Genomic DNA, 26489 nt, shown 5'->3' on the forward strand with positions numbered 1-26489 from the left:
TGGGATTAGACTGGGTGGGATATTAAAGGGTACGGGGAGTGAGGGGGGAGAGTGGGATTAGACTGGGTGGGATATTAAAGGGTACGGGGAGTGAGCAGGAGAGTGGGATTAGACTGGGTGGGATATTAAAGGGTATGGGGAGTGAGGGGGGAGAGTGGGATTAGACTGGGTGGGATATTAAAGGGTACGGGGAGTGAGCAGGAGAGTGGGATTAGACTGGGTGGGATATTAAAGGGTACGGGGAGTGAGCAGGAGAGTGGGATTAGACTGGGTGGGATATTAAAGGGTACGGGGAGTGAGCAGGAGAGTGGGATTAGACTAGGTGGGATATTAAAGGGTACGGGGAGTGAGCGGGAGAGTGGGATTAGACTGGGTGGGATATTAAAAGGTGCGACGAGTGAGCGGGAAGAGTGTGTTTAGACTGGGTGGGATATTAAAGGGTACGGGGAGTGAGGGGGGAGAGTGGGATTAGACTGGGTGGGATATTAAAGGGTGCGGGGAGTGAGCGGGAGAGTGAGATTAGACTGGGTGGGATATTAAAGGGTGCGGGGAGTGAGCGGGAGAGTGGGATTAGACTGGGTGGGATATTAAAGGGTGCGGGGAGTGAGGGGGAGAGTGTGTTTAGACTGGGTGGGATATTAAAGGGTATGGGGAGCAAGATTAGACTGGGTGGCTCATGTGGAGAAAAGCACCAACACAGACTTAAAAAAAGCAGAAAAAGTGCTGGAAACACTCAGCATCTGTGGCAAGAGAAACAGAGTTAACGTTTCAGGTCGACGGCCTTTCATCAGAACAGGAAGAAGTTAGAGATGTAACTTTTTAAGTAAGAACAGAGGCAGGGAAAGGGTAGAGGGGACATGAAAGAACAAAAGGGAAGGTCTCGAGTGGAGCACTAACGCCAGCATGGACTGGTTGGGGCGATTGGCCTGTTCCTGTGCCGTATATTCTGTGTAATTCTGTGTCTGTGATAGGGTGGAAGGCAGGAGTGATGTAAGTGACGAAAGGGAGGATAGTGCGAGACAACAGGAGGTGGTAATGGGACAAGTAAAGAAAGAAATGATGTTACCAGAGGAGGTGTGAATGGTAACAGCAGATCATTTACCAGCATCTGCTGTCCGAAAACATAGACCCGATGGTCCAGAAGACTTAATAACAACAGAAAACGCTGGAAAAACTCAGCAGGCCCGGCAACATCCGTGGAGAGAGAAACAGAGTCAACGTTTCAGGTCAAAGACCCTTCGTCAGAACTGAGAAAAAAGGCAGGAAATGAAACAAAAGGCAGTTTGGGGGCTGGGAAATGGGGGAGGGGATGACAGAAGAGACATTAAGAGATATTCAAGGCGAGATGAGATGGTAATAGGACAGGTAAAGAAACAAACAATGGCTCGAGATGAAGTGTGAAGTGCGCTGGCAGAGTGAGAGACAGCTGCCGTGTGGGAGAGAAAGAAAAGGAAAAGGCACAAACCAAAAGTGTGGATAAAAAATATAAAAATATAATAGGGGCCGAGGTTATGATCTGAAGTTGTTGAACTCGATATTGAGTCCGGAAGGCTGTAAAGTGCCTAATCGGAAGATGAGGTGCTGTTCCTCGAGTTTAAGGCTTGTTCCTGCGATTCGATAATTGACCTCAGGAGTTGACAAGCACCGACGGTGACCTGAATTTGCCTATTTGAGCCACTTTGCCAGCTTAGCATCTAACCATCATCAACGTGCTCCAGACCACAAGCGAGCAAGGTTCAAAGGAGATCTGCTAAAAACAGATGAAAAGCCCGTCACTACTTGCTCACCCATTGACATACGTCCTATGGTCCTCTGCCTTTCTATTCTGAAATTGCCAACAACAACAACTTGTATTTATATAGCGCCTTTAACGTAGTAAAACGTCACAAGGTGCTGCACAGGAGCGTTATCAAACAAAATTTGACACCGAGCCACATAAGGAGATATTAGAGCAGATGACCGAAACTTGGTCAGCGAGGTAGGTTTTAAGGAGCATCTTAAAGGATGAAAGAGAGGTAGAAAGGCGGAGAGGTTTAGGGAGGGAATTCCAGAGCTCCGGGCCTAGGCAGTTGAAGGCACGGCCACCAATGGTTGAGCGATTAAAATCGGCGATGCTCAAGAGGCCAGAATTAGAGGAGCGCAGAGATCTCGGGGGGTTGTGGGGCTGGAGGAGATACAGAGATAGGAAGGGATGAGACCGTGGAGGGATTTGAAAACAAGGATGAGAAATTATCCCTCATTAGCTGGCAGGAGATAAAGATATTGACAACCGAGTTGATTTTTTTCTTTGTTTCTCTCGTTTCCTTTTTAAAAAAAAAAGACGGAGCCAGAATTGATAGAAGAAACGAACGTGGACCGGATCGCAGAACCTCGGACTTCCGCCCGCACGAGACAGGCCAAAGGTCACTCGGAATCCTCGACCCTCAGCTCCCAGCCTTCGATCGACGAGGTCCGGCAGCACATGCACCAGCTCCTGGAGGAAGCGTTCAGCCTGGCGTCCGCTGGGCGAGTCGCTCACGGCCGTCACCAGGTGCACTACGCCGCGGGTCAGCCGCTGCCCTACACGGAGCTGGTGACCAGCGCCCCGGGAACCATGAGCAGATCGAGGACTGGACTCCAGTGGGTTCCCGCATACGGGCAGGACATGTTCCAGTATAGTTTGCCCAGGCCGGTAAGTACTACACCTTTCCGACAATGCATGCATTAAGGAACATAGGAACAGGAGGAGGCCATTCAGACCCTTGAGCCTGTTCCTCCATTCAGTGAGATCATGGCTGATCTGTATCTTAACTCCATCCACCTGCCTTGGCTCCATAGCCTTGACTAGCAAATATCTATCGAGCTCAGATTTAAAATTATTCATTTTTTAAAAATATTCGTATATGGGATGTGGGCGTCGCTGGCAAGGCCAGCATTTATTGCCCATCCCTAATTGTCCTTGAGACGGTGGTGGTGAGCCGCCTTCTTGAACCGCTGCAGTCCGTGTGGTGAAGGTGCTCCCACAGTGCTGTTAGGGAGGGAGATCCAGGATTTTGTCCCAGCGACGATGAAGGAACACAATATATTTCTAAGTCGGGATCGTGTGTGACTTGGAGGGGAACTTGGAGGTGGTGGTGTTCCCATGCGCCTGCTGCCCTTGTCCTTCCAGATGATAGAGGTCGCGAGTAAGGGAGATGCTGCCGAAAAAGCCTTGGTGAGTTGCTGAAGTGCATCTTGTAGATGGTACACACTGCAGCCACGGTACGCCGGTGGTGGAGGGAGTGAATGTTTAAGGTGGTGGAAGGGGTGCCAATCAAGCGGGCTGCTTTGTCCTGGATGGTGTCGAGCTTCTTGAGTGTTGTTGAAGCTGTACTGATCCAGGCAAGTGGAGAGTATTCCATCACACTCCTTACTTGTGCCTTGTAGATGGTGGAAAGGCTTTGGGGAGTCAGGAGGTGAGGCACTCGCCGCGGAATGCCCAGCCTCTGACCTGTTCTTGTTGCCACGGTATTTATGTGCTAATTGAGCTAACATCTACTGCTGTTTGTGGGAGAGGGTTCCACACTTCTACCACCCTTCGTGTGAAGAAGTGTTTCCTAACTTCTCTCCTGAATGGCCTGGCTCTGATTTTAAGTTAAATTAGTAACAATACTGTGGAGGAGGAATTCCTGGAGTGTTTACGGGATGGTTTCCTGGACCAATATGTCGAGGAACCAACCAGAGATCAGGCCATCTTAGACTGGGTATTATGTAACGAGAAAGGATTAATTAGCAATCTTGTTGTACGAGACCCCTTGGGTCGGAGCGATCATAATATGATCGAATTCTTCATTAAGATGGAGAATGAAGTAGTTGACTCAGAGACTAGGGTCCTGAATTTAAATAAAGGAAACTACGATGGTCTGAGGCGTGAATTAGGTAGGATTGATTGGGGAATGTCACTCAAAGGGTTAACGGTGGATAGGCAATGGCAAACATTCAAAGACCGCATGGATGAACTACAGAATTTGTTCATCCCAGTTTGGCATAAAAATAAAACAAAAAAGGTGACTCAACCGTGGCTAACGAGGGAAATTAGGGATAGCATAAGATCCAAGGAGAGGACATATAAATTGGCCAGTGAAAGCAGTAATCCAGAGGATTGGGAGCAGTTTAGGATTCAACAAAGGAGGACAAAGGGATTAATTAAGAAAGGGAAAATAGAATATGAGAGTAAGCTTGCAGGGAACATGAAAACTGACTGTAAAAGCTTTTATAGATATGTGAAGAGAAAAAGATTGGTGAAGTCAAGCATAGGTCCCTTGCAGTCAGAATCAGGGGAATTTATAATGGGGAACAAAGAAATGGCTGACCAATTAAATACATATTTTGGTTCTGTCTTCACAAAGGAGGACACAAATAACCTCCCAGAAATGTCGGGGAACATAGGGTCTGATGAAAGGGAGGAACTGAAAGAAATCAGTATTTGTAGGGAAATGGTGTTAGGGAAATTGATGGGATTGAAGGCCGATAAATCCTCAGGGCCTGATAATCTACATCCTAGGGTACTTAAGGAAGTGGCCCTAGAAATAGTAGATGCATTGCTGATCATCTTCCGACATTCGATGGACTCTGGAACAGTAACCATGGATTGGAGGGTAGCTAATGTTACCCCACTATTCAAAAAAGGTGGTAGAGAGAAAACGGGGAATTACAGCCTGACATTGGTAGTGGGGAAAATGCTAGAGTCCATTATAAAAGATGTAATAGCAGATCACTTGGAAAACAGTGACCGGATCGGACAAAGTCAACATGGATTTACAAAAGGTAAATCGTGCTTGACTAATCTACTGGAATTTTTTGAGGATGTAACTAGTAAAATAGATAAGGGAGAAGCAGTGGATGTGGTGTATTTGGACTTTCAGAAGGCTTTCAATAAGGTCCCGCATAAGAGATTAGCATGTAGAATTAAGACACATGGGATTGGGGATTATTATCCGAATGGCAATAGATTGGGAGAAGGGGAAGTGCAACGAGACCTGGGTGTCCTTGTGCACCAGTCGCTGAAGGTAAGCATGCAGGTGCAGCAGGCGGTTAAGAAGGCAAATGGTATGTTGGCCTTCATAGCGAGAGGGTTTGAGTACAGGAACAAGGATGTCTTGCTACAGTTGTACAGGGCCTTGGTGAGACCACATCTTGAGTATGGTGTGCAGTTTTGGTCGCCTTATCTGAGGAAGGATATTCTTGCCATGGAAGGAGTTCAGCGAAGATTCACCAGGCTGATACCTAGGATGGCAGGAATGACGTATGAGGGGCCGAATGGCCTACTCCTGCTCCTATCTTCTATGTTTCTGTGTTAAGGTTATGTCACCTTGTCCTAGACTCTCCCACCAGCGGAAACGTTTGTCTCTATCTACCCTATCAATTCCTTTCAAAATCTTAAAAGCCTCAATCAAATCACCCCTTAATCCTCACAGGAAAGAATTAATACCGGGGCTGAAAGGGTTAGATTACGAGGACAGGCTGCGTAGACTAGGCTTGTATTCCATTGAGTATAGACGATTAAGGGGTGATCTAATTGAGGTGTTTGAAGGATGATTAAAGGAGTTGATCGGGTAGATAGAGAGAAACTCTTTCCTCTGGTGGGGGGAGTCCAGAACAAGGGTGCAGAACCTTAAAATTAGAGCCAGGCCGTTCAGGGGTGATGTCAGGAAGCACTTCTTCACACAAAGGGTGGTGGAAATCTGGATCTCTCTCCCCCAGAAAGCTGTTGAGACGGGGGGGTCAATTGAAAACTTCAAAACTGAGATTGATAGACTTTTTTGTGAGGCAAAGGGTATTAAGGGTTACGGAACAAAGGCGGGTAGATGGAGTTAAGATACAGATCAACCATGATCTGATTGAATAGCGGAACAGGCTCGAGGGGCTGAGTGGCCTTCTCCCATTCCTGTGACAGCTATTGATTTCAGGAGACTGCAAAACCCTGAGTTTGGAATCACAACAGTGCGCAGATTGAAGGGCTGAAAAATAATCATTAAACCAGCTCTTAGTTCCATTCATTACTGCAGTGTAAATGAGCAAAAAGAAAATGGTATGGATTTTGCTCTCATAGGAATCGTTAAATAATTACATGTTATTTTTTTTCAATGACCCACCGTTAACACAACGCAAGTTAACAGGTATTAATGAAACACCCTCGGTATTAGGCATTCAAACTGGGGTCCTTGGATCCTAAGGGGGGCGGCTGCGAGATCGACGGATCTCTGTTTGCCAGTCCTGATATTTCGGCCTTTGTTGACTTACCAGCACTTGCTTTTGGATGCCGTATATTTGAATAATACTTGTTGGAATAATAATGGCCCGTAATTTGCGGTCAGCGGCGAAGCGAAGGCGAGCGCCGCTGGCCCCGAAGTAAGCTTCGCACAGAGGTCTCGGTGTCGAGAAGTTCAGGTTTTCCCCTGACGTTCAATTCAAATCAACGGAGTATAGTGGGGATCCCCTAGCGCGAGCTGCTGTGACGTCAGCAGGCTGCCTAAGCAGCCAATCAAAACGCAGAATTCTCACAGACAAGGAAGCTGGTAAGCTCTTAAAATTCTAACTTTTTAAAATAGTTAGAGCGAGCAAAAGAAAGATTGGGGCTCTCGCACGGGGTAAAGGCAAACCTGAAATTATTAAAATAGATAAATTTGATAGCTGCACAAAATTAAAATTTGTTTTTCAGACCCCTAGCCTTTGCTTAGCGGTCAATATGCTGTTAAAATTCCAGTTACACCTAATCCCCTTGGATCTAACTTTTAGTGGCGCATTTAACAGCATACTACAGTTGTACACCAGACTGATTCCTGGGATGGCAGGACTGTCGTATGAGGAGAGATTGGGTCAATTAGGCCTGTATTCACTAGAGTTTAGAAAATGATTGGGTTCTCATTGAAACGTATAAAATTCTGACAGAGCTAGACAGACTGGATGCAGGGAGGATGTTTCCCCTGGCTGGGGGGTCTAGAACAAGGGGTCACAGTCTCAGGATACGGGGTAGGACATTTAGGACTGAGATGAGGAGAAATTTCTTCACTCAGAGGGTGGTAAACCTGTGGAATTCTCTACCACAGAAGGCTGTGGAGGCCAAGTCACTGAATATATTTAAGAAGGAGATAGATTAGATTTCTAGACACAAAAGGCATCAAGTGGTATGGGGAGAGAGCGGGAATACGGTATTGAGATAGAGGATCAGCCATGATCATATTGAATGGCGGAGCAGGCTCGAATGGCCGACTCCTGCTCCTATTTTTCTATGTAACTATGTAATTACTGAGGAAGAGCCGAGGTTTTCATCAGTTTCCCCGATTTGAGAGATTTCACAGATTGCCGGCTCTGGGTGGGGAGGTGGGGGTTGGTGTGGGGGTGTGGTGGGATGCGCACACCGCAGTCCGTGTTGGAATTGTGAATGACAGACCGTAACGTCAGGATTTCCACATGCAGCTGCGCCAAATCCCGAAGTTGCTGTCCGTATCAAAGGCGGAATGACGGCCAACGCTACCTGTTTTTCTTTCGATTAGTGACTCGTTCAAAAATTGGGGCTGAGGAGTCTCAAAGTGTATCAATATTTTATGGGGATGTCCAACATAGAAAATTTTGGAAAAACTCTGCTCTCATCTGTATATCCTTTTAGATCTGTTACTGCCAGATCTATATAATACATTAAAACCTTACACATACATGCACTTCCATGAAAATTCCTACACCCACATTTATAATGGGCAACTTTCTATGTAAACATGTCATGCTGCAATTACACCCTCCCTCCAGTGGTGGTGCTATAGCACCTACCAGCTCCACAGCATTGCACTACAGAGAAACTCCAAGGCTCCAACCAACTCTGCTTCCCAACTTACCGTTAAGTTTTCCTATTTAACTATCATGTAAAATCAAATATTATATAAGATGTCAGAACATGGCCAGGCATCGAGGACATTATCGAATTGGAGCCATGTTCCTTTTAAGCTGCGCAGACACGCAGTACTCTAAGGGTTTCGCGCAGTCGGTGAGCCGCCTGTTAAATTGAAAAAAGCGCGCATGCGCGGATTTTGAATGGGCCGCGCAGCCCCAAAATTCTTTTACAGGGAACATTGCCTGGGAGCTGCAAAAATCTGCCCCTATTCTCTGAATAGAAGAAGTCCCTCGTCACCAACTGCATAAGAAGGGGGACGTTAGTTGCAGGGCTGCTTGCCCGCACATACCACAACCCACACCACTTTCTCATATGAGGAGAGATTGTGTCGACTGGGCTTATACTCACTGGAGTTTAGAAGATTGAGAGGGGATCTCATCGAAACCTATACAATTCTGTCAGGCCTGGACAGACTAGATGCAGGAAGGATGTTTCTGATGGCCGGGGAGTCCAGAACCAGGGGTCATAGTTTAAAGATAAGGGGTAAGCCATTTAGGACTGAAATGAGGAGGAATTTCTTCACCCAGAGAGTGGTGAACCTGTGGAATTCTCTGCCACAGAGGGCGGTGGAGGCCAGTTCGTTAAATATTTTCAAGAAAGAGTTGGATATATTTCTTGAGGCTAAAGGGATCAAGGGATATGGGGAAAAGGCAGGGACAGGGTACTGAATTTGGATGATCAGCCATGATCACATTGAATGGCGGAGCAGGCTCAAGGGGCCGAATGGCCTACTCCTGCTCCTACTATGTTTCTATGTTTCTATGTTCTGTGCAGAGTGAAGCTTTTGCCTTCAATTATGGGGAGAGGTTGCATAAACTTGGCTTGTATTCACTTGACTTTGGGAGATGAGGAATGACCTAATCGGGGTCTTTAAAATGATAAATGGATTCAATAGAGTAGATACAAAAAAACGATTTCCACTGGTGGGGGGTAATCCAGAAGAAGGGGGCACATTCTTAAAATTAGAGCTAGGTCGTTCCGGAGTAAAACCAGGAAGATGTTTTTCCACATGAAGGGTAGTGGAAATCTGGAAATAGCTCTCCCAAAAGGCTGTGGGTGCTGGGGGTCAATTGAAAACTTCAAGGCTTAGATCGACAGATTTTTATTAGGTGAGGGTATCAAGGGATATTGATCAGAGGCAGGTAAATGGAGTTGAGGTGCAGATCAGCCATGATCTAATTGAATGGCGGAACAGCCTCAAAGGGGCTGAATGGCCTCGTCCTGTCCCTATGTTCCAGCCAAAGAGGGTGTGGAGAAACAAGAGGAATCGATGATAAGAGTTTAGCGAAAGTAAGCTAAAGAAAGGTGGCATAGTGGTTAGCACTGTTGCCTCACAGCGCCAGGGACCCGGGTTCGAAATCCGGCCTCGGGTGACTGTCTGTGTGGAGTTTGCACATTCTCCCCGTGTTTGCGTGGGTTTCCTCCGGGTGCTCCGGTTTCCTCCCACAGTCCAAAGATGTGCAGGTTAGGTTGATTGGCTATGATAAAATTGACCCTTAGTGTTAGGGGGATTAGATAGGCTATGATAAAATTGACCCTTAGTGTTAGGGGGATTAAATACGTGGGGTTACGGGGATAGGGTGGGATATGTGTTGGTGTAGGGGTTACGGGGATCGGGTGGGATATGTGTCGGTGCAGGCTCGATGGGCCGAAATGGCCTCCATCTGCACTGTGGGGTTTCTGTGATTCTGTGATTCTTCTGTGAAAGTAGGATGGTGTTTCGGACTTGTTTGGCTAGAGTGTAAAAATGGCTAACTGTTGATTTTATTCCAAACTCTTTCTAGGCATACAGATATTCTCAGCTCCCAGAAATGTCTGTCGGATCCCCACCCCCTGTTCCTCCCAGAAATGCACCAGCAGCAGTTACATCCCTCAGACGGTAAAGTATTGTACCATTTATTAACACACAACTTGCATTTATATAGCGCCTTTAACCTAGTAAAACGTCCCAAGGCGCTTCACAGAAGCGATTATCAAACAAATTTGACAGCGAGTCACATAAGGAGATATTAGGACAGGTGACCAAAAGCTTGGTCAAAGAGGTAGGTTTTAAGGTTCATCTTAAAGGAGGAGAGAGGTAGAAAGGCGGAGAGGTTTAGGGAGGGAATTCCAGAGCTTAGGGACTTGTCAGCTGAAGGCACGGCTGCCATTGGTGGAGCGATAAAAATTGGGGAATGGGCAAGAGGCCAGAATTAGAGCAGCTCAGAGATCTTGGAGGGTTGCAGGGCTGGAGGAGGTTACAGAGGTAGGGAGGGGCGAGGCCATGGACGAATTTGAAAACAGAGATGAGAATTTTAAAATCGGGGCGTTGCTTAACCGGGAGCCAATGTAGGTCAGCGAGCACAGGGGTGATGGGTGAACGGGACTTGGTGCGAGTTAGGATACGGGCAGCAGAGCTTTGGATGAGCTCAAGTTTCTGCAGGGTATACTGTGGGAGGACGGCCAGGAGAGCGTTGGAATAGTCGAGCCTAGATATTTAAAGATGGGTATAAAACGTAATCATAACAGACTTCCCCGATATTGCTCAGTTGGAGGACTCAGCTGCTCAGTCAGAGTAGTCTAGTCTTACCAGACCAGATCATAAAACCAGAGAATGGTTACAGCACAGAAGGAGGCCATTCGACCCATTGAGCCTGTGCTGGCTCTCTGAAAGAGCGCTTCAGCTAGTCCCACTCCCCCGCCCTAACCCCGTAGCCCTGCAAATTTATTTCCTTCAGGTATTTATCCAATTCCCTTTTGGAAGCCACGATTGAATCTGCCTCCACCACCCTTTCAGGCAGTGAATTCCAGATCATAACCACTCGCTGTGTAAAAAAGTTTTTCCTCATGTCGCCTTTGGTTCTTCTGTCTATCACCTTAAATCTGTGTCCTCTGGTTCTCAACCCTTCCGCCAATGGGAAGAGCTTCTCTCTATCTACTCTGTCTAGGCCCCTCATGATTTTGAACACCTCTATCAAATCTCATCTCAACCTTCTCTGCTCTAAGGAGAACAACCCCAGCTTCTCCAGTCTATCCACGTAACTGAAGTCCCTCATCCCTGGAACCATTCTTGTAAATCTTTTCTGCACCCTCTCTAAGGCCTTCACATCCTTCCTAAAGTGCGGTGCCCAGCATTGGTCTGTAGTTGCTAGATTTATATTTACACACTTTTTTGAACAAGGGTGTAACATTTAGAACATAAGAACATAAGAAATAGGAGCAGGAGTAGGCCAATCGGCCCCTCGAGCCTGCTCCACCATTCAATAAGATCATGGCTGATCTGATCCTAACCTCAAATCTTCTATCACTCTACATCCACCCGAACCCATGTGATCTCCCGGGAGAGGCGAAAAACCAGATAAAGACCCAATGGTCCTTTGGCACCACCCCCGTATCTAAGGAGGTTTGGAAGATTATGGCCAGTACCTCTGCAATTTCCACCCTTACCTCTCTCAGCATCCTGGGATGCATCCCACCCTGTCCTGGTGATTTATATACTTTAAGTACTGCCAGCCTTTCTAGTACCTTTTCTTTATCAATTTTTATCCCATCCAGTATCTCAACTACCTTCTCTTTTACTATGATTCAACACAACAACAAAAACAACAACTTGTATTTATATAGCGCCTTTAACTTAGTAAAACGTCCCAAGGCGCTGCACAGGAGTATTTTAAGACAGAAAATTTGACACCGATCCACATAAGGATAAATTAGGGCAGGTGACCAAAAGCTTGGTCAAAGAGGTAGGTTTTAAGGGGCGCCTTAAGAGGAAAGAGAGGTAGCGAGGTGGAGAGGTTTAGGGAGGGAATTCCAGAGCTTAGGGCCCAGGCAATAGAAGACACGGCCACCAAAGGTTGAGTGATTATAATCAGGGATCCTCAAGAGGGCAGCATCAGCAGCATCTTCTTCCTTGGTGAAGACAGATGCAAAGTACTCATTTAGTACCTCAGCCATACCCTCTGCCTCCATGTGTAGGTTTCTATTTTGGTCCCTAATCGGCCCCACCCCTCCTCTTACTACCCATTTATTATTTATATGCTGATAGAAGACTTTTGGATTTCCTTTTATGTTGGCTGCCAATCTATTCTCACACTCTCTCTTTTCCCTTCATATTTCCTTTTTCACCTCGCCTCTGAACTTTCTATATTCAGCCTGGTTCTCACTTGTATTCTCAACCTGACATCTGTCATACGCCCCCTTTTTCTGCTTCATCTTTCTATCTCTTCCATCATCCAGGGAGCTCTGGCTTTGGTTGCCCTACCTTTCCCCCTCGTGGGAATGTACCTCGACCCGAATCATCTCTTTAAAGACAGCCCATTGTTCGATTATTGTTTTGCCTGCCAATCTTTGATTCTAGTTACCTGGGCCAGATCCGTTCTTAACCCATTGAAATTGGCCTTCCTCCAATTAAAGTATTTTTACTCTAGATTGCTCCCTGTCCATTTCCATAGCTAATCTAAACCTTATGATACTATGATCACTGTTCCCTAAATGTACTCCTACTGACACTTGCTCCACCTCATTCCCCAGAACCAGATCCAGCAATGCCTCCTTCCTCGTTGGGCTGGAAACACACTGATCAAGAAAGTTCTCCTGAACACACCTCAGAAATTCTTCCCCCCTCTGCCCTTTACACTATTCCTATCCCAGTCTATACTAGGATAATTGAAGTCCCCCATTATCACTACTGTATAGTTCTTGTACCTCTCTGTAATCCCTTCAAATTTGCTCTTCTATATCCTTCCCACTAGTTGGTGGCCTATAGAATACACTCTGGGCTAGATTTTCAGTTGCTTGCGCCAGCAGTTAGCGCCTTAAGAGAAGTGATTTTCGGGCGCTATGCGTGTAGCGCCTGGGCGCAGCGCAGTTTGCGCCCCGCCCCAAATTAAGTTGCCCGTTAGCGCCGGCGCAAAGTTTAGCGGCCGCCCGGATGCGCGCGCAGAAAATGACGTCACATCCTCGTGCAACGCCCTTTGGCCGCCCCGAATCCAAACTTCAGTCGGACTGCCCCATTGTGCGCCTGGCGTCCAGAGCGTTTGTAAAATGGAACGCAACACACCCTGGGGAGCGCAAATTAAAGGGCACTCGTACAAAAGGCACTCTGCATGTGTTGTGTGGAAGTAAGCTGTGTGTTGTTCTGAACGGTCTATTTATGTTTCCGGGCACCAATCACTCCTCCTCCTCCTCCTACTCCTCCTCCTCCTCCTCCTCCTCCTCCTCCTCCTCCTCCTCCCCGTTTCTCCCCAGACTTTGCATTTGAAAAAAATACATGCACCCTTCCCCTTTAAGAGCTCACTGGCACCAGAGTGTCTGCCGTGCGCTGCGCCCGAGCTCGGGTGTTGCGCTCTCCACCGCCGGCTTAGCGCCTAAAGATACTAGTGGAACGCCTCTTTTAGCGCTCCACCAACCTCTTAGGGCGAAGCCACTGAATTTCCGGCAACCGGGCGCTACTTTGGGGCGGGCGATAACTTCGGGCGGGCGCTAAGCTTAGCGCCCCAAAACTGTCTATACTGAAAATCTAGCCCCTAGTGTTGTAATGGCGCCTCTATTATTTCTTAACTCTAACCAAATAGATTCTGTCCTTGACCCCTCCAGGACATTCTCTCTCTCCAGCACTGTAATATTCTCCTTAATCAATACTGCCACCCCACCGCCTTTCTTTCCTGAACAGCTTATAACCAGGAATATTTAGTACCCAACCCTGCCCTTTTTTGAGCTAGGTCTCCGTTATCGTCACGACATCATAGTCCCATGTGGCTATTTGTGCCTGCAGCTCACCAACCTTGTTTACTATGCTTCGTGCATTCACATGCATACATTGTAAACCTATCTTAGACCATCCTGTGTTCTCTCTTAGTCTGACCCCACCTAATGCCGTACTATTTCTTACTCTAGTGCTGTCTGTCTCACCCAATCCTTTGTGCACTTTATTTCCCCTTTCAAATTCTACATCCTGGTGCCAAATTAGGTTAAACCCTCCACAATAGCACTAGCAAACCCACCCCCCCCCCACCCCCACAATGACATTGGTTCCGGCTCTGTTGAGGTGCAACCTGTCTGGCTTGTACAGGTCACACCTCCCCCAGAATCAATCTCAGTGTCCCAGGAATCTAAAGTCCTCCCTCCTGCACCATCTCTTCAGCCATGCATTCATCTGCTCCATCCTCCTATTTCTATACTTACTAGCTTGTGGCACTGGGAGTAATCTGGAGATTACTACCTTTGAGGTCCTGCTTTTTAATCTCTTTCCCAGCTCCCTAAAATCTGCCTGCAGCACCTCATCCCTCTTTCTACCTATGTCATTGATACCAATATGGACCACGACCTCTGGATGTCCCTCTTTCGAATGCTGGTCTACACTGAGTTACCTGACCTGAACTGGAGTGGCAGTGTGGGGGTGGGGGAGGGGTGGCAGGGCTGCAATCAACCTCAACAACCCATGGCTAAGGAGGAGAAAATCCGTCAGGCTTCCTGCTCCTGATCGCTGTCCGGTGATTCTTCCTGGAAAACCCATCATTTTGACCAAGGTCTTCCCCATCCATCCTTCAATTGGCTTGGCTTTCCTTACACATTTGTGTAGCGCGATTTTTACTACATAAATACGAGGTTGTTATTATTGTATCTCCCCCTCAGTGCCCCTCTCAGATACGGGGTACGGTAACATAGTGGTTGACATAAGAAAACTACTAGGTATTTGGTCTAAGTGTTAAACAAAGCTTTAATCAACTGTTTAACAACATGGAGGTCTAGTTGTGTCCTTCATTAGTTCCTGTTAAGAATGTCCTGCGCAAGCTGGGCCCGTGCCCGCGTATTTATACTCTCCCTGGACAGCGCCACCCGTAGGCCGCTCAATATTATTTCATAAGTCTTTCTTTCATGAATGACTGATTCATGTCAGTGGTTATGTTACTGGACTAGCAATCCAGAGGCCTGATCTAATGGTCTGGAGACATGAGTTCATAATCCCACCATGGCAACTGGGGAATTTGAATTAAATAAATGCTAGTATCAGTAATAGTGACCATAGAAACTACCAGAAGGAAATCTGCTGTCCTTACCTTGTTGACTCCAAACCCACAGCAATGTGGTTGACTCTTAACTGCCCTCTGAAATGGCCAAGCAAGCCACTCAGTTGTATAAGGTGGCTCACCACCACCTTCTCGAGGGCAATTAGGGATGGGCAATAAATGTTGGCCATGCCAGCGACACCCACATCCTGTGAATGAATTTTTAAAAATCTGCATCACCCACGACCGTGAAATGGAAATCTGCCTCTTTCACTGTCTCTGCACCTGGCAAGAGAAGTACAATCATTGGACTGCAGTGGTTCAAGAAGGCACCTTACCCAACCTTCTCAAGGGCAATAAATGCTGGCCTTGCCAGCAACTCCCGCATCATTTTAAAAATCTTTTATTTGTTCCTGAGATGTGGGCGTTGCTGGCAAAGCCAGCATTTATTGCCCATCCCTTATTGCCCTTGAGAAGGTGGTGGTGAGCCACCTTCTTGAACCGCTGCAGTCCATGTGGTGAAGGTAGGGAAGGAGTTCCAGGAATTTGACGCAGCGATGATGAAGGAACGGCCGATATATTACCAAGTCAGGATGGTGTGTGACTTGGAGGGGACCTTGCAGGTGGTGGTGTTCCCAGGTGCCTGCTGCCCTTGTCCTTCTAGGTGGTAGAGGTCACAGGTCGTAGGTATGTGGGGCGAGTTGGCTAAGGTAGATTGGGAAACTACATTAAAAGGTATGACAGTGGACGAGCAATGGCTAGAATTTAAAGAATTAATATATAATTTACAACAAATTAGTATTAGTAAAAAAGTAGTACTGGGGAAATTAATGGGACTGAAAGCCGATGAATCCCCTGGACCTGATGGCCTACATCCTAGGGTTTTGAAAGAGGTGGCTATAGAGATAGTGGATGCATTGGTTGTCATTTTCCAAAATTCCGTAGATTCTAAAACGGTTCCCACGGATTGGAAGGTAGTAAATGTAACCTCATTATTTTAGAAAGGAGGGAGAGAGAAAATAGGGAACTACAGACCAGTTAGCCTGACATCAGTAGTAGGGAAAATGCTCAAATCCATTATGAAGGACGTGGTAACAGGGCACTTAGAAAATAATAATAGGATTGGGCAGAGTCAACACGGATTTATGAAAGGGAAATCGTGTTTGACAAATCTATTAGAGTTTTTTGAGGTTGTAACTAGCAGAATAGATAAGGGGGAACCAGTGGATGGGGTGTATTTGGATTTTCAGAAGACATTCAATAAGGTGCCACACAAGAGGTTATTAAACAAAATTAGGGTTCGTGGGATTGGAGGTAATATGCTAGCATGGATTGAGGATATGTTAACCGACAGAAAACAGAGAGTAGGAATAAACGGGTTATTTTCGGGTTGGCAGGCTGTAACTAGTGGGATACCGCAAGGATCCTACTGGAATTTTTTGAGGATGTAACTAGTAAAATAGATAAGGGAGAACCAATGGATGTGGTGTATTTGGACTTTCAAAAGGCTTTCGATAAGGTCCCGCATAAGAGATTAGCGTGTAAATTTAAGGCACATGGGATTGGGGGCAAGGTATTGACTTGGATAGAGAACTGGTTGGCAGACAGAAAGCAAAGAGTTGGAATAAACGGGTCTTTTTCCGAGTGGCAGGCAGTGACTAGCGGGGTACGGCAGGGATCGGTCCTAGGACCCCAGCTATTCACAATATATATTAATGATCTGGACGAGGGAACTAGATGTAATATCTCCAAGTTTGCAGACGACACAAAGCTGGGTGGGCGTGTGTGTTGTGAGGAGGATGCTGAGAAACTCCAAGATGATTTGGACAGGTTGGGTGATTGGGCAGAAGCATGGCAGATGCAATATAACGTGGATAAATGCGAGGCTATCCACTTTGGTGTCAAAAACAAGAAGGCAGATTATTATCTGAAAGGCAATAGATTGGGAGAAGGGGAAGTGCAACGAGACATGGGCGTCCTTGTGCACCAGTCGCTGAAGGTAAGCATACAGGTGCAGCAGGCGGTTAAGAAGGCAAATGGTATGTTGGCCTTCATAGCGAGAGGGTTTGAGTACAGGAACAAGGATGTCTTGCTGCAGTTGTATAGGGCCTTGGTGAGACCACATCTTAAGTATTGTGTGCAGTTTTGGTTGCCTTATCTGAGGAAGGATATTCTTGCCATGGAAGGAGTGCAGCGAAGATTCACCAGGCTGATACCTGGGATGGCAGGAATGACGTATGAGGAGAGATTGGGTCGATTAGGCTTGTACTCGCTGGAGTTTAGAAGAATGAGAGGGGATCTCATTGAAACTTATAAAATTCTAACTGGACTGGACAGATTAGATGCAGGAAGGATGTTCCTGATGGTCAGGGAGTCCAGAACCAGGGGTCACAGTCTAAGGATAAGGGGCAAGCCATTTAGGACAGAGATGAGGAGGAATTTCTTCACCCAGAGAGTGGTGAACCTGTGGAATTCTCTACCACAGAAGGCAGTAGAGGTCAATTCATTAAATACTTGCTGGGGGGCCCCGGCGTTGCCAGGGCAGTTTAGAGGGCCGCGCGGTTGACGGCCGGCCGCTGCCGCTCCCCCACTCTGTGTCTCGGGCCGCGCGGTTGGTGGCCGCCCGCTGCCGCTCCCCCGCTCTGTGCCTCGGGCCGAGCGGCTGTGAGGCCTGGCCCGAGTGACCCCAACTCACCTCCCGCTCCGGCGGGCCGACGCAGCTGTTGAGGAAAAGCAGGGGAAAAAATGGCGGCGACGTTTAGGGAGGCTGCAGGATTAGGTCCCGCCCATGACGCACCGATTGGTCAACCATCAGGTCACTGAACTGTAGGATTGGTCAACCATCACGTCACTCAATGCTAATGAGCGATAGGATTGGTCAACCGCTAATGAGCATTTTTTGAACGTCTTTTGTATATTGTCTGAACAATTTTTGTCTGACCAAAAAGTAAATATGCCTATGACACTCCCCTGATCATCAGCTTTCTTTTGATATAACATATGTGTAGGTACGCTCTATAACTTTCGAGTGTATAGCGGACAGACAGACATACAGACATAAAGACAGACATACAGACAGACCAACTGCTTTATTATATATATATATAGATATTCAAGAAGGAGTTGGATATATTTCTTAAGGCTAAAGGGATCAAGGGATATGGGGAGAAAGCAGGGACAGGGTACTGAATTTGGATGATCAGCCATGATCGCATTGAATGGCGGAGCAAGCTCGAGGGGCCGAATGGCCTACTCCTGCTCCTATCTTCTATGTTTCTATGTTTCTATGATCAGAGATTGGGCCTCAGCTATTGACACTCTACATCAATGATTTGGATGAGGGGACCAAATGTAATATATCCAAGTTTGCTGATGATACAAAGCTGGGTGGCAATGTAAGTTGTGAGGAGGATGCAAGGAGGCTTCAAGGAGATATAGACAGGCTAAGTGAGTGGGCAAGAACATGGCAAATGGAATATAATGTAGAGAAAGTTATCTACTTTGGTAGAAAAATAGAAAAGCAGAGTATTTTTTAAATGGTGAGAGAATCGGAAATGTTGGTGTTCAGAGGGACCTGGGTGTCCTTGTACACTAATCACTGAAAGTTAACATGCAGGTACAGCAAGCAGTTAGGAAGGCAACTGGTATGTTGGCCTTTATTATAAGAGGATTTGAGTATAAGAGTAAAGATGTCTTACTGCAATTATTTAGGGCCCTGGTGAGACCATACCTGGACTACTGTGTACAGTTTTGGTCTCCTTACCTAAGGAAGGATATACTTGCCATAGAGGGAGTGCAACGGAGGTTCACCAGACTGGTTCCTGGGATGGGGGGATTGTCCTATGAGGAGAGATTGAGTAGACTAGGCCTATATTCTCTGGAGTTTAGAAGAATGAGAGGCGATCTCATTGAAACATACAACATTCTTACAGGGCTTGACAGGGTAGATGCATGTAATGATCAGTAACACGTCATTCTAGAATGGTACACTAGGTGGAGCTGTATGTTTAGTGGTGGGCTACCCACAAGGCAGTAGTCAAGACGGAGGCCTGTACACTAGTCCACATGGCTGAATAAATGACTAGCTCAAGCTAGCTGTTCGTAATGAAAACGTCTATTTATTTATGAACATAACATGGTACCAGAAGTGGTAATATCTGCTGAATATTGTGAAACGCGACATGGAGAATTTGAAGCCACCGGAGGGTTTGAAACTCACGGGGAATGTTGACTGCAATTGGCGGACTTTCAAACAACAATTCGAACTCTACATTGCCGCCATTGGGTTCGGTACGATGCCAAATGCAAGGAAAATAGCGTTACTGCTCACGGTTGCAGGCCCACAGGCGATAGAGGTATTTAATACGTTTGTATTTGATCAAGAGGAGGACAGAGAAAAAATGGACGATGTGCTAAAGAAGTTTGATATACATTGTTCTCCCAAAAAGAACGAGACCTATGAGAGGTACGTGTTCCGTTCACGGACACAGCAGCAAAATGAGACTTTTGATAGCTTTGTGACCGATCTGAAACAGAAAGCACAGACATGTAATTTCTCTGAACTGAAATCATCCATGATTCGTGCCCAGATTGTGTTTGGTATTCATGATAAAAAAGTCAGGGAACGTTTGTTGAGAGAAACCAAACTAACATTGGAGGATGCTGTGAAAATATGCCATGCCAGTGAGCTAGCTCAACAGCACGCAAAGACTTTCAGTGAAATTAATAATAATGCGACTGCAGTGATTGACTGTGCTGCTGTCGGTGCTGTGTCCTACAAGTGGAAGAAACGTGGGCAGAACGGAAATGCAAAGCAATCGGAGGATGGAATTTTTAATTGTAAACGCTGTGGTTACCAGCACCAGTCAAGATAATGCCCTGCATTTGGGAAAATGTAATGGAAAGAATCACTTTGCCAAACAATGCTTTTCAAAAGTAAAAACAAAGAAAGGGCAACAAGTCAATGTGATTGAGGACACTGATTTAAGTGAGACATTTTTTGTAGGAATGGTGTCATGTGACAATATCGAAAAGGATACAGAAAATGTGCAGCCCTCAGGAATGGACAATGCTGAACATAAAGTTAATGCAGTAAAAGAGGACAAATGGATAATGCCACTGCAGGTAAATGGAGCATTAGTTACATTGAAACTAGACACTGGGGCAAAAGCAAACTTAATCAGTATGAGTGACATTAAAAATATGAAAGAAAAGCCCAAAATACAGAAAAAGTCAGTACTACTGAAGGACTATAATGGACAGAAAATAGATAGCTTAGGTGTATGCAGACTTAAAGTGACAGTCAAAGACAAAGTGCATCATCTCATGTTTTCTGTTGTGGCTGAAGGACTTGATTCACTACTAGGTGACAAAGCTTGTGAGGACTTAGAACTGGTCAAGAGAGTCTACCGTATAAACTGTGCCATAAGCAGACCGGATGACTCAGTGGATTCTGTAGTGAGTAATTTCCAGGATGTGTTTAAAGGATTTGGAGTTCTACCATTCACTTACAAGATCCAGCTAAAGGAGGATGCTTAGCCAGTGGTACATGCTCCACGGAGAGTTCCAGCACCCCTGCGTGACCGGCTCAAGAAAGAACTATAGACAGAATGACCACACTAGGAGTCATCAGGAAAGTCGAAGAGCCAACAGACTGGGTTAACTCCATGGTATGTGTAAAGAAAAAGAACAATGACCTAAGAGTATGCATGGATCCAAAGGACTTAAATGCAAACATAAACCGTGAACACTACCAGATTCCCAAGCGAGAAGAAATCACCAGTGAAATGTCAGGTGCCAGGTACTTCACAAAGCTCGATGCCTCACAAGGATTTTGGCAACTAAAACTGGATGAAGAGAGCACCAAATACTGTACCTTCAACACACCATTTGGCAGGTATTGTTTCCTCAGAATGCCTTTCGGGATAATATCTGCACCTGAAATCTTTCATAGAGTGATGGAACACATAATTGAACGTCTGGAAGGAGTTCGGGTCTATGTTGATGACATCATCATCTGGGGCTCCACACTGAAAGAACACAATGAGAGACTGACTAAAGTGCTACAGAGCATACGCCGGAATGGACTGAAGCTCAACAAAGCCAAGTGTCAGTTTGGCGTCCAGGAAGTCACTTTCCTAGGAGATAATCTATCTGGTAAAGGAATAGAGCCAGATATGGAAAAAGTAAACGCCATACTCAACATGCCCCGACCCACTGACAAAAAAGGAGTGCCTCGCATAATGGGGATGATAAACTTCATTGGAAAGTTCATTCCTAACTTGTCAGCCAAGACAACTTGTCTGCGAGACCTGCTACATAAAACAAATGAGTTTGCATGGACAGAAAGACATGAACAAGAGTGGATGAACCTCAAAACAGTGCTGACAACCACACCTGTACTCACCTTCTTTGACCCAACAAAGAGAATCAAAGTGTCAACGGATGCATCAAATGATGGCCTAGGTGCGGTCTTGCTACAAGCAGAGGGTGAAGATTGAAAGCCTGTTGCCTATGCCTCCAGGTCTATGACCAACTCTGAGTGTCGATATGCCCAGATTGAAAAGGAATGTCTAGGCTTGGTAGTTAGACTAGAAAAGTTCCATGGCTACATATATGGACTTCCCACCTTCACAGTTGAGACAGACCACTGCCCACTGGTTGCCATCATAAAAAAAAATCTGAATGAGATGTCTCCAAGGATTCAATGACTCATGATAAAGCTGCAAAGATATGACTTTGAACTGATCTACACACCAGGCAAACACATAGTGTTAGCAGATGCACTATCTCGAGCACCCAGAATGAGTCATGTGAGCTCTACTGAGGAAGACGTGGATGTTCATGTGAGTATGGTCACTGCTGCCCTGCCCGTGTCAGACACAAAATCAAAGCAAATAGCAGAAGAAACAGTAAAAGATACAGTGTTACAAACAGTAATAGAGAACATTCACAATGGTTGGCCACAAGGTTCCTGTCCAAAGTACTATCACATCAGGTCAGAGTTAAGTGTCGCAAGTGGACTATTACTAAAACAGAACAGAATAGTCATTCCACAGGCTCTACGTCAAGACATGCTCAAAAGGATTCATGAGGGACACCTCGGAATTGAAAAATGCAAAAGGAGAGCAAGAGACACTGTTTATTGGCCTGGCATAAATAAGGACATTGAGAACATGATAGGCATATGTGGGACATGTCAGAAACACCAAAACAAACAAGCAAAGGAACCAATGATAGTAGCTGACTTACCAACAGCACCATGGCAAAAGGTTGGTATGGACCTCTTTCATTTGAATGGTAAAGACTATCTAATAGTGATTGACTACTATTCTAACTATCCTGAGATGGCGCTGCTCTCAAGCACATCAGCAAGCAGTGTCATAATGCATGTTAAATCCATCTTCGCCAGACATGGAATTCCCAGGATTGCCGTTAGCGACAATGGTCAACTGTAAGGAGTGGCAACAGTTTGCAGCACATTATGACTTTCAACACATCACATCCAGTCCTCTGTATGCTCAGTCGAATGGTAAGGCAGAGAAAGCTGTTCAAGTTCTCAAACAGCTACTGAAGAAAGCAACAGAAAGCAAGTCTGATCCTTATCTCGCCCTGCTGAGCTTCCGAGCCTCCCCTTTAGACTGTGGTTCTTCACCTGCTGAACTCCTAATGGGTCGCAAGTTGCGCACCACGCTACCCTGCTGTGCAAAAGAAAAGCAGAGTAAGGAACTGAGACAGAGACTTCAACTGTTAAAGCTGAAACAGAAATCACACTATGACAAGTCATCCAAAACTCTGAAACCATTGACAAGGGATGATGTTGTCAGGATTGAGGATCCAGATGCATGGAACAGGAAAGCTACAGTTCTTGAGGAAGTAGGACCAAGGTCATACACTGTTAGAACTGAGGAAGGACAGATTCTCAGGAGGAACCACCGTTCCCTCCTGAAAACACAAGAAACCATCCAAGAGCAAATCGATGACAATGCCGCAACTGAATCTTGTCACTCACCACCAGAACAATCTAACACAAACACACATACAGGCTCTCATGAAAACACATCAGACTTACCTGTGCTGAGAAGATCCACACGTGAAGTAAAAAAGCCTGATAGACTTAATCTTTGAGAACTAAGAAAACTATAACAAAAGAATGAAAAGGTTAGAGTTCATAAAGAAAAGCTTTGAAAATGTGTTGACTGTTGTGAAGATGTTTATGTCATTATGATTGATTGATATTGATTTTGTTTAACCTCTAAGGAAGGGGGATGTAATGATCAGTAACATGTCATTCTGGAATGGTACACTAGGTGGAGCTGCATGTTTAGTGGTGGGCTACCCACAAGGCAGTAGTCAAGATGGATGCCTGTACACTAGTCCACATGGCTGAATAAATGACTAGCTCAAGCTAGCTGTTCATAATGAAAACGTTTATTTATTTATGAACATAACAGATGCAGGGAGGATATTTCCCCTGGGGAGTCCAGAACCAGGGGTCACAGTCTCAGAATAAGGGCTCGACCATTTAGGACTGAGATGAGGAGAAGTTTCTTCATTCGGAGGATGGTGAATCTTTGGAATTCTCTACCCCAGAGGGCTGTGGAAGCTCAATCATTGAGTATATTTGAGACAGAAATCGATAGATTTTTGTATATTAAGGGAATCAAGGGATATGGGGATAGTGCAGGATAGTACAGATAATGTAGAAGATATACCATGATATTATTGAATGGCGGAGCAGGCTCAAAGGGCCAAATGGCAGACTCCTGCTTCTAGTTCTTAAGTTTTTATGTTCATATGTTTGGGAGGTGCTGCCGAAGGAGCCTTGGCGAGTTGCTGCAGTGCATCTTGCAGATGGTACACACTGCAGCCACAGTACGCCGGTGGTGGAGGGAGTGAATGTTTAAGGTGGTGGATGGGGTGCCAATCAAGCGGGCTGCTTTGTCCTGGATGGTGTCGAGCCTCTTGAGTGTTGTTGGAGCTGCACTCATCCAGGCAAGTGGAGAGTATTCCAGTACACTGCTGGCTTGTGCCTTCAGCCTGTGAATGAATTTTAAAAAGATACCTGCGTGCTGATGTAAATCTGCAGTCAGCAGGCAGTCAGGTTAGATAAGTGATGTATGTTCGATAGAACGAGGCCCCGCTCGGTCTTTGACCCAAGGTTTCGTGCCAGCGGGCTATTATGGGATAAGATGCCTCTCACATTTGCAGCTGTTTACAGATAATTAAAAACTACCTTCAGTGCAGCCGAAATTGGACTGGAGCTCTGGAGCTCTGGGTGTTTTGATTCTTCCATTATCATATCTGAGACCCCACTGTGTTACCCTGGCCTCAAAGTGAAATAGGTTACGCAAGATATTGCTGCATTACAAAAACAAATTATGTAACTGAACTAAATTCACAGCTGTAGACTTGTTTATGTTCCTTTCTCTTAAAATTGCAGTTTCTAAATTCATTCTTGGGAAATAAGAGACAAAGAATTACAGAATCTTACAGCACAGGAGGAGGCCATTCGGCCCATCATGCCTGTGCCGGCTCTTTGAAAGAGCCCTCCAATTATTCCCACTCCCCCCTGCTCTTTCCCCATCGCCCTGCTCATTTTTATACTTCAAGTATTTGTCCAATTCCCTTTTGAAAGTTACTAATGAATCTGCCTCCACCACCCTTTCAGGCAGTGCATTCCAGATCACAACAACTCGCGTAAAAAAAATTCTCCTCATCTCCCCCTCTGGTTCTTTTGCCAATTACTAAATCTGTGTCCTCTGGTTAACGACCCTCCTGCCCGTGGAAACACTTTGGGGGAGATATTCGGTATCGTCCCGTTTGGGGCGCAATTATCGGCCGGGTGCAAAGTTTAGCGCCTGGCGCTAATTATCGCCTCCAACTGCAAACTTGGCTTCTATCGCCCCTGGAGGTGTTTGGAGCGCTAAATCAGGCGCTACACATCTCTCTTAAGGCATTAATGCCGAGGAGCGAGGCGCTACCTCAGAGCGCTGGCGAAGCTCATGTGATGTCAGTCAGCAATGGAACACAGACACCCTGGCGCCGGCCAGTTCTTAAAGGGGCGGGTCGATCTTGCTCTCCATCCACACCCTGCTCATTGCAGCCTTGAATCTCGGTCTGGAGAGAGCTGTACATCAAATCTGCTGGAAAGAACAATGGAGAGGCCCAGGGAAAGAGCTCAGAGTGGAGCCCCCATAGTCTCTTCTAAATCGATGCAAGGAAGGTCAAATCAAAATGAACCTCAGTACCCAAAACTCCTTCACACAGCATTGAATCTCTCCAGAAGTCTCTCTCTCTCTCAGAATGCGTGGTGCAAAAATGTCGCTGACAAAAAAAGGCAGGAAGCGGTCGCCTTTAAATAGCGCTCCCTCAGTCCCTTCCCAACTGCAAAACATTCCCCTCAACCTGCCATTGCTAGTGGCAGGCGGTAAGACAGGGGGCACCACTCAATATCCAGGGTCGTTGCACGCTCGACTGACGTCATGATCTGTGGGCGCAGGAGATCGTGGTGGTAGTGTTTAGCGCCGCTGCAAAATATATGGTCAATTTCTTGAGTGGTGCTAACATCGCCGCGTCCGGGCGCTAGTTGCTTTGGGCACTAACGGGCGTCGCAAAACAACCAAATTTTTCCCCCTTTCTCCTTATTTACTCCATCAAACCCCTCATATTAATTGAATCAGAAAAAGGGGGGTGGGTGGAGGAGGGACAAAGGAATCGAAAGAAAAGGGGAGAAGGAGGAAATAAAGAGTATCAGTGGAACGATTGTTCAGTGATGTAATAGATCACCGCCGTAACGGATTGTTGGCCCATAAATTCCGTCCCCTACGGGTGAGTACGCGCTGTGTACTCACCCGTAGGGCCAACGGAAGTGCCGGTTTTGAGGGCTTCACAGGACAAACGCCTGCGCCGGAGAGGCGGCACGTACGGCTGAACTTCCGTTTTTTTCAGCAGCTGCTTCAGTCCAGTTAAGTCTGTAACAGCTGTGCCTGGAAAAGCAGTCGCACAGCCTGCTTTTAACAAGGTAAGAGGTGAAGAAAGTAAAAGAAAAACATTTTTTCCACTGATTTATCATTTTAAAATAATTTAAAGAAAGGTAAGTTTACTTTTAGCCCTGTTAAAAACTTTAATTATTTTTTCAAAAATTTAAATTTTTGTTTAAAATAGTTAATTTATGTAATTTATAGTCATTTTAAAAATGTGATTTTTTTTTTTACATTTATTTGAAGTTTTACTTATGTTTTGGGGTGATCTCTATTAATAGATTTGGCAGGTCTTCCTGTCAAATCTATGAATGGAGATTCCCTGCTCCGATTGGCTCCCCATGGCCCACGTGATCCCAGGGACGCTGCGAACCACCTGCGCCCCTGGGATACGGGTGCCCTGCACACCGGCAGTTTGAGGAGGCACATCAACGGAACTCTGTGCCTCCCAGGAGCCCTCCGGTCCAGGCGCATATTTTCCAGGATCGCAGCCCTCCGCCCGCGGGAGGGCTGCGAACGGAATTTCTGGGCCGTTGACTTTGGAAAGTACATCTGTTCAGGTTTGACTAGTAATGTATCATTTAAAAAAATAGACGAATGGCTTATTTTTTTTTA

The 26489-nt window shown here is 46.0% G+C and overlaps 1 protein-coding gene across 2 annotated transcripts in view; it reads left to right on the plus strand.

The window, feature by feature from the left end:
* kiaa1549la (KIAA1549-like a) overlaps positions 1-26489 on the plus strand; it is a 474294-nt gene that overhangs the window by 419170 nt on the left and 28635 nt on the right. For both annotated transcript variants that reach the window (XM_086008325.1, XM_086008326.1), the window contains exons 17-18: positions 2321-2671; positions 9691-9785. In XM_086008325.1, coding sequence (XP_085864451.1) covers positions 2321-2671; positions 9691-9785 — 446 coding nt within the window. The remainder of the gene's footprint in view (positions 1-2320; positions 2672-9690; positions 9786-26489) is intronic.

Source organism: Somniosus microcephalus, chromosome 15, assembly GCF_052327205.1.
Source record: "Somniosus microcephalus isolate GS21.2 chromosome 15, FLI_Smic_1.0, whole genome shotgun sequence".
Lineage (NCBI taxonomy): Eukaryota > Metazoa > Chordata > Chondrichthyes > Squaliformes > Somniosidae > Somniosus > Somniosus microcephalus.